The 9,113-nt window shown below is 38.7% G+C and overlaps 1 protein-coding gene across 1 annotated transcript in view; it reads left to right on the top strand.

Annotated features, from left to right (window-relative positions):
* The first annotated feature begins 7,494 nt into the window (after nt 1-7,494).
* The window catches only part of alkbh1 (alkB homolog 1, histone H2A dioxygenase), a 43,127-nt gene continuing 41,508 nt past the window's right edge, over nt 7,495-9,113 (top strand). The window contains exon 1 of the mRNA XM_033643557.2: nt 7,495-8,339. Within this exon, the coding sequence (XP_033499448.1) occupies nt 8,211-8,339 (129 nt within the window). The 5' untranslated portion in view covers nt 7,495-8,210. The remainder of the gene's footprint in view (nt 8,340-9,113) is intronic.

The following is a 9,113-nucleotide window of genomic DNA, read 5'->3' as shown; positions in this document are numbered from 1 at the left end:
TGATGATAATCAGGATATTGATGAGTTAAATTAAAGTTTTTGTTCTAAAATAATTGAGGCAGCCTTAGAGTCAATCCCGAAGAGTAGAGGAAGGATGCTAATGAAAGCTGTTCCATGGTGGACAGAAAAGTGCAGTAGGGCTATAAAAGACAGGAACAAAGCATTTAGACTTTTGAAGAAGAGTCATAATTATAATCATTTAGTTGCGTACCAGAAAGCCCAGGCTGTAGTAAAGAGAACGATAAGACAAGCAAAGAGAGAAAATTGGCAAAGATTTTGTAATAAGATTGGAAGAACAACTCCAGTAGGAGATGTATGGAACATGATCAAGAGAATGGGGGGTAATAAAAAGGAATGGGAGTATCCAGTTTTAGAATCTGAAGGACAACCAACAGTTACTGACAGGGATAAATCAGAGATGATGGTCAAAGCATTTGTCCAAGTACATGGTTCAGGAAATTTGACAGAAGAGGGAAGAAGAAGAAGAGAAATTATAGCTGCTGCGCAGCAATGGTTGGGGCCGGGCAATTTTAGGCAAAATTAGGCAGTTCTGAGCAACACACACACACTAAAACAAAGCATATCACAACATAGAAGTTACATCATATAATTATGGCATGCCCTTCAAATTGTGGATGAGTGGCTGAAGTCAGATCAGACTCATAATATACAAAGGAAAGAAGAAACTCAAGAACAAGAAAGTAAGAATAACATTAACTGCTAGCAATTCTGAACAAACTGGCCTGATCTAGCTTAAAGCTAAACATTATCCATGGTGACAAAGATGAAAACATTTTTTAAAATGTAAAAGTAGCTATTGGATAGACTCTGCATATTGACTGATAGCTAAGCCAAATAAACAGGAAAAAGAGACAAGGGATAACAGGGAAAAGTGTTGATAAAGAGTATTTGTCTCTCTGAAAAACTGCCTGGATCATAATTATTTTAACCTTGGTAGTCTCTAATCCACATAGCATGACGCCTGAACATAGGACTTTCACATTAGAATGTCCGTTCTGCCTTAGCTGAGGCTTGAACTCACAACTTCTGAGACTGAGGTCCGTCTTCTATCTCACTGAGATAATTGGCAAGTGACAGTTCATGTGTGGCTTCACAAATTTACTAAGCCAAGCATCAGGGTGCCAGACAGTAGCCATCCATGCCATGGAAAAGCAAATTTCAAAGTGAAAGTTCCAAAGCTGTAGCACATATGGTTGATTTGTTATGAATTTTCAAAGTTTTGAAATTTAGAGGCTTGCTGTAGCACCACCAACAGGACTATTGTCTTGTGTTTCCAGTTGAGGACATCTGGCATGGGACTGGACCTTTATGAAAAGTTTGGGTAGATTTCTCATATGGAAATGTTGCACAAGCTGAAGCTTGAACTCACAATCTTCAACACCAAGGACCATCCTCTATCTCACTGAGCTAATTGGCAAACAGAAATGTCACATGTAGCTTCACAAATTGACTAAGCCAGTCACCTGTGTGCAAGACAGCAGCTGTTAGTGTGTAAAGGCAGATTTCAAACGGCTGTCAAATATTCAGTTATTAAGACAAAAATCCCAAAATAGACAAATTGCATCTAGACAGCATGGAGATGTTGGTAATTTGTTTTTAACAATGATTTATTGGCTCCATAAGTGGAAAAACTGATGTTATAAATGCCATTTTTGCATTGACTCCAATTGTTCGCATGAGAGCAAAATTCAAAATGCTGTAAAAATTCAGTTTTTGAGATAAAATTCTGATATTTTCCAAACATCATCTGCCATGACTTCAAAATTTTGTCTTTTTTTTAATGAACATTGAAAATGTATTTAGCAAGAATTTGCAAGTATATGTTTACAATACCGTTTACAGTCAAACATTTTGATGCACTGTAGGCTCAATTTTCGATAAATCAAAAATCTGTGTGGATCGTTTGTGTAGGACAGTCTGAAGATGCTCTGTAGCAAGTTTGGTGTCAATTCAGCAAAACTTGTGGGAGGAGATAGGTTTAATAAGTTTTACAGTTTTTGAAAAAAATAGAGTGATGGACTTCATAATTTGCAATAGGTTTAAATGTACAAACGTTTCTTCAGTATTGGGGCTACATTTTGGTGAAAGCAAATCTGTAGCACATATGGTTGATTTGTTGTGAATTTTCAAAATTTTGAACTTTAGAGGCTTGCCACCATCAGGACTGTTGGCCTGTTTTTGCAGCTGGGGCAGTCTGGCATGGGACTGGACCTTTGTGCAAAGTTTGGTGAGTTTTCGCGCATGGGAAGTATGATTTCCTCGGAAGCAGAAGCAGAAGCAGAAGCAGAAGCAGAAGAAGAAGAAGAAGAAGAAGAAGAAGAAGAAGCAAAACAATAGGGTCCTGGCAGCTTAGGCTGCCCGGCCCCTAATAACAAAAAGACAATACTTAGATGCATTAGAAAGGAGTATGAATATGGAGGATGAGTCAATTAACTCTCCATTCACTTTAGATGAAATGAAGAGAGCTATTTGTAAATCAGGCAATACTTCTCCAGGAAAAGACCTAGTATGTTATATAATGTTGAGACATCTTAGTAACAGGGTGTTGAGTAAACTTTTGGTATAATAAAGTGTGGAAAGACGGCTACCAAAAGCTTGGAAAGAGGCTGTAATAGTACCTATAAGGAAACCTGGGAAGGATCCTTCGAAGCCCTTTAATTATGGGCCAATAGCCCTCACATCAAATGTATGTAAGATCATGGAAAGAATGGTCACTGAAAGGTTGACATATTTTATAGAAAAGAAAGTAATACTGTCGCATTATCAAAGTGGGTTTAGAAAAGGAAGGGGAACCTTGGATCCTATCATTTGCTTAGAACATGAGATTAGAAAAGCACAAATCAGTAAAAACTCAGTTATAGCAGTATTTTTCGATGTTGAAAAAGCTTATGATATGATGTGGAAAGACGGACTTCTGATAAAATTAAAGTTAATGGGGTGAAGTATTTTGTCCTCTCCTGTCTTGTGGAATGTGATGTTCTGATGTTCTGTGGAATGTGAACCTATGTTTTTTTCTTAGGTCAAAGGTTAAAAGCCAGGTCAGAGGTTAAAAGCTAGATTAGGCTTTATAGGTTAGATGTTGTTCTAATTTATGTAGCCTTAGGTGATGTCTGACTGACCACCTGGACAGGGATGCCTCTCTGTCTAGGTTTTGGAGATAAGAAATCATATATAAGAAGATTAGTTTGGGCCGAAGAGAGAGAGACCTCACATTCAGCGTCAGAGACGCTCAGATAGGGCGGGTTTTTGACACTGTTCTTTTTTGTAATAAAGACTTTTTAATATACAAGTGAAGAGGTGTCAGAGATGGCCACTTCTGTTCGTCAACACATCAAGAAACAACAGGAGTAAGAGGGAGAATATTCAATTGGATAAAGGATTTTAACTATCCAGGTAAGGATAGGAAATTAAATATCGAGTCAGTGTGTGGTGGAAAATGGCACCCCGCAAGGGAGTGTAATAAGCCCATTAATTTTTTCAATTATGATTAATGATGTTTTCTCTCAGATTCAACCAGACATAGGCAGATCTCTTTTTGCTGATGATGGGGCATTGTGGAAAAGGGGTAGGAACATCATGCATATTAATGGAAAGGTGCAAGAAGCCATCGATAAAGTCGAGCAGTGGGCATATGATTGGGGATTTAAATTTTCAGTAGAGAAACCAAATACAGTTGTCTTCACAAGAAAGAGAGCTCTTCCTGGTGTTAGCTTGCAGATATATGGAAGAATATTGGAGAGGGTGAATGCTTTCAGTTTCTTGGGAATTCTTTTTGATTCCAAGTTAACATGAGTAGATCACATAAATAAAATAGTTGAGAAATGCCAGAAGGTTTTAAGTATCATGAGGTATTTAAATGGGGTGGGATGGGGCACTAGCTTCTCATCATTAAAAGACATCTATGTGACAATGATCTGGTCAGTGTTTGATTATGGGAGTGTGGTTTATGGTTCAGCCTCAAAAAGTCTGCTAGAGAGACTGAATAAAATTCAGGCTCAAGCTCTGAGGCAGTGTTGTGGAGCAGTAAGAACAACCCCCATCCCAGCCCTGCAAGTTCTGGGGAAAGAGATGCCATTGGACATTAGGAGAAAGCAGTTAACGACCAACTACTGGGCTAGCCTCAAGGGGCACCAAGAGCAACACCCCACAAAAGAGGTAATGCAGGAGTGCTGGGAACGAGGCAGAGGACAAAAGGCTAACTTCGGGTGGATGGGCAACCAGTATGCAGAGAATATGGGGATGGAAAATTTCTACGTCAGCCCAACAGTGGTAACTCCAGAAGCTGAACCATGGAAGCTTATTACACCACAAGTAGACTTGTACCTCCTGGACCTCAGGAAGACAGAGAAAGGGAAGATAGACTTGATGACAGCTTTCATAGCTCATGTTAGCCAGCATTACCCTCAGTACACTCAGATATATACAGATGGGTCTAAAGATCCAGAGCAGCAAACAACAGGGGCAGCTTTCTCTGTTCCATGCAGAAAGGTTCATGTGGTAAAGCGTTCCTCAGATTATTTGGGAGTTTACACTGTAGAGTTGTGGGCAGTGTTTTTGGCACTGAAGTGGACAGAAGAAAACAAACCAGGAAATACCCTAATATGCTCTGATTCTGTTTCAGTGCTGAGCAGCCTGACATCCTTCATATCCAGCTGTCAAGATATCCTGTTCCAGATTTTACAAGTACACGCCAGAGTCATACAGCAAGGTATGCATATCGAATTTATGTGGGTACCGGCACATGCAGGTATAAAAGGGAATGAGGAGGTGGATAAACTGGCTAAACAAGCACTACAAAAAGACACCATAAATACACACAGTTCGTTAAGTAAATCAGAGATCAAAACAATAATCTGGAATAAGTCAATGGAGGAATGGCGGGGGAGGTGGGACAATGAAACAAGGGGAAGGTTTTTATATAGCTTTATCAGTAATATAAAGTCAACAGACAGGAATATAGGAAGGACAAGGAGGGAGGAGGTAATACAGTATGCAATAGGATTAAATTAGGTCATTCCAATTTAAACAGTACATTACACAAAATAGGAAAACACCCAACTGGTTTATGTGTACACTGTCAGTCAGAGGAATCAATACCACATACAATCACAGAATGCACCACGTACAGCCGAGAAAGACAGCATATGAAGGAGGAGTTGAGAAAAATTGGAATACATGAAATTAATGTTAAAACTTTGATGAGTCTGCCAAGTGGGCAGAGTACAAGAGTGTTTTTTGAATTCATTAGACGGACAGGTTTACAGGTCAGGGTACGACCAAGGTACCTTTTAACCGTTTGTTTTCTGGGAATAACTGACACAATCAGAAACCAGAAACAAGTCGTTTTTGGCCAAAGAACAAAAAACATGAAAAAAAAGTTTGTTTTTTCGTTTTTTTGTTTTTGGCAAAAAAAATGAAAAAAATTAAATTCAGGTCAATTTCTTGTTTTCTGATCCTACTGCAAAAAAAAAAAATTACCACTCCATATTTCGTTTCATTGGTGGGCGGGCTCTCAGCGCTTCCTTGCTTCTGATTGGCTAACGTGCTCTGTCACTTACATTTGGGCTGTATTCTTCAAAATAAGGTTACTTCTTGGCCTTTACGCCAGCAGGATGTCTCTGCAGACCCGGAGGCTGCAGACGCACAGACAGGCAATGAAGTAATGCAACAGTGTTTTATTGTATTGCCTGTTAATATGCAGCTAATAGACCGTGAAAATGAAAGCTCTATAGTAAGTTTTCTTCAGGATGTACTGTGAACAGTGAAGTCTGTTCTCGGTAAAACTATCAACATGACAGCAAGCATGCCAAAAGTACACACTACATTTTGAATCTGTCATTACTGTGCCACTTCAATATTATTCAGTTTGGATCATTAGATTAGTTATATTCAAAGTATAAACAAACTGAGGAGCGTAAGGGTGACAATGCTGCTAGCATCATTCTATAGGACTATTTAAACAAATACAACACAGACATCAATAGTTGCTTGGTTTTATGGACTTGCAATCACATCCAGGTCATAAATGATAACATAGTTGTACTTTTTAATCCCAGTTTTCATGAAGTGGATATTTGTCGAGGCTCACTGTTGCAGGACTATGTTATCCCAGTACAGTAAGGAGGACCACCCTACACTCCGTCCATAGCAGTCCAGTCTGAAGGGCCTCAATGCAAAGGGCAGCAATGAGGAAACTGCACCTCACTGGGAGGTTGACATAAAAAAGTTTAAATTAAAATAGGAAAGGTTATTAGAACGTAACATAGCAGCTCCTTCACTTGCCTTCATATGAACATTAAAGGTTCCTCATCACATTCTAATGTGCAATAGTAGCTAAGGTGTTTGTATTCATGTATTTATTAGTTTATTTGTGAGGGACATTGCAAGAAACACTAACAGGTTAAAATAATATGAATCAGATGTGTTGCACACAGTTAGGGCTGCCACTAACTTATATATTTTAAAAAAATAATGGATTAATCATTGATTATTTTATTCGATTAATCAGATTTTGAAAAAAGGCACAGGATGTATTTTTGTATGACATTTCTATTGTCATAATAGGTGATAAAACATTTTAAATACATGCAATTAAAATGCTGCCCATCTCTGCCAACAATGCATAGGCCTATGTGATACAACAGTATAAAAGAATACAAGTAAATATATGCTGCATATAATTTAAATTGTCCGTATCAATAACCTGAAGAATTGCAGGTCTGTATAATCCAACAGAAACTAAGAGAAAACCAGGCTTTCATTGACAGCAAATAACTCCATAGGCCTACTGCCATCTGCTGGTAAAAAGGACAAACATCAGCTTGACACTTGACTGACACAACGATGCGTTATGGAGAAAACCAGTGTTAACAGTAACAACGCAGCACACACAATAATTTATTATATCCTCGATTACTTTATTGCAAACAATTCGGCGAATGAATATTAAAATACAACCTCTGAGGGAATCCCTATATGTCCTTCATGGGAACAATATGCATGACGATTTCCCTCTGAACAGCAACGTTATGGTTGAACAAGTTTTACTGTAGCCATAAAATTTGCTATCATAACATTTTATTTCTATTTCTGTGAATAAAAAGTTCCTCACAGCAATGGCAGGCAGCTTTTCAAAATGTGCAAAACATCAGGTGTAAGTGGAAATAAAAGATACATGGGAAAGTTTTATAGGATATTTATGTTTTTTAGGCAAGCTTATCTTCCTGTCTTTTATTTTGAAGTTACTTCCGTCTCTGATGTCACCGCCGTTATGCGTTCTACTTTTTGTCCAAAACAATAAATGAAAAAATGAATCTGCAAAAAACAAAATCGGGCTGTTATTTTAATTTGGTTTTGTCATTTTTTGATTCTGACAACAAAAACGGCTCCATTTTCTCGTTTTTTCGTTTTAAACCAAAAAGGAAAAAACGGGAAAACCATGGTATTTCCGTTTTTTCGTTTTTGGTTCAAAACGAAAAAACGAACTGCCTGAAGGTACCCTGACCTTACACGACAGAATTTAATCTCTGATCCACACTCCGGAGCAGAAGGTGGCGGTAATGCACCTAATACGATGGTTGCCAACCGCCGTTAAAGGACAATAAGAGGAAGAAGAAGAAGAAGAAGAAGAAGAAGAAGAAGAAGGCGTCACGATTAAGATGGCATGGAGCTGAGAGAAATAATTAAAGAGGGCTTAATGAAGGAATGGCAGAGAGGGTGGGAAAAGGAAAGCAGGGGTAGACACTATTTCTCTTTACAGTCTCAAGTTAAAAAAAAAGATGTACCTGCACTTTTCAGTCTCGTAGGGATTCAGTTAAACTGTGTAGATTAAGACTGGGTCACTGTGGGCTAAATCACTTTTTGTTTATTGTAGGAAAACGTGTCTGGTTTATGTGAGTGTGGGAGCCCTGAGACAGTAAAACATGTTTTTCTGGAGTGTAGAAAGTATAGGACAGAAAGACAAACATTGTTTGATAGACTGTTAGGACTTGGAGTTCAGGCTTCTTCTGTTTTTTCTTTGTTTGGACACTGTGAGAACCATAAACTGATGTCCAAGGCAATTTTGCAATTCCTGCGCAACACAGGACTATATGTAAAAATCTAGTTCATCATCGGACCTGTGGAGGGCAGTAATACGCTAAACAGTGTCAAAACTGCCAAAATCTTACAAGAAGAAGAAGAAGATTAAGATGGCCGTGCCTATAATGGAGAGTGGAGAAGATGCATTCAGAAAAATCTTCAAGTTCTACAAGAGGAGAAACCCTCCGCCAGATTTCAGCCATGTCGTCGACTTCTCCAAAGGTGTACCGAGTGACAAGGTGAGGGAGGCATACCATACCATACCATACCATACCGTACGGTGTGTTGGTAAAAATGACGACTAAAGATACTAAGAAAGCTGAAAGCTTCAGTAGCTCTACATCAGATACTAAGCTGGTGCCAGTGATGGAATAAGTTATCACCCAATGTAAAAATACTCGTTTATACGCGAGTATTAATACCCGTTTGTCTGAAAGGTCATTGTTACTGAGTCATTTGCCGAAGTTTGTGGCAATTAAAGAACGGTCTGTAGCCCTGCCACTGTCACTGTGATGAGTATCATTGTCATTATTATTATCATCATTATTATCACTATTATTAAATCCACTCGCCATCAAGTCAGCTGCTGAGGGAATAAGACATCAGACCTGTCAGTCTACCTCAATCAGTTCAATTTTATTTATGAAGCCCAATATCACAAATCACAATTTGCCTCACAGGGCTTTACAGCATACGACATCCCTCTGTCCTTAGGACCCTCACAGCTGATCAGGAAAAACTCCGCAAAAAACCTCTTTAACGGGAAAAAAAACGGTAGAAACCTCAGGAAGAGCAACTGAGGAGGGATCCCTCGTCCAGGACAGACAGACGTGCAATAGATGTCGTACAGAACAGATCAACATTATAAATTAACAGTAATCCGTATGACACAATGAGACAGAAAGAGAGACAGAGACAGAGAGACAGTCAGAGAGAGAGAGACAGAGAGAGATGCAGGACAGACGGTAATGACAGTAGCTTACAACATTAATGAAAGTAATAATAATTAATAT

The sequence above is a fragment of the Epinephelus lanceolatus genome, chromosome 15 (genome assembly GCF_041903045.1).
Source record: "Epinephelus lanceolatus isolate andai-2023 chromosome 15, ASM4190304v1, whole genome shotgun sequence".
In the NCBI taxonomy this organism is placed as follows: domain Eukaryota; kingdom Metazoa; phylum Chordata; class Actinopteri; order Perciformes; family Serranidae; genus Epinephelus; species Epinephelus lanceolatus.
The sequence above is the reverse complement of the archived record's forward strand: the minus strand, read 5'-3'. Positions and strand labels throughout refer to the sequence as shown.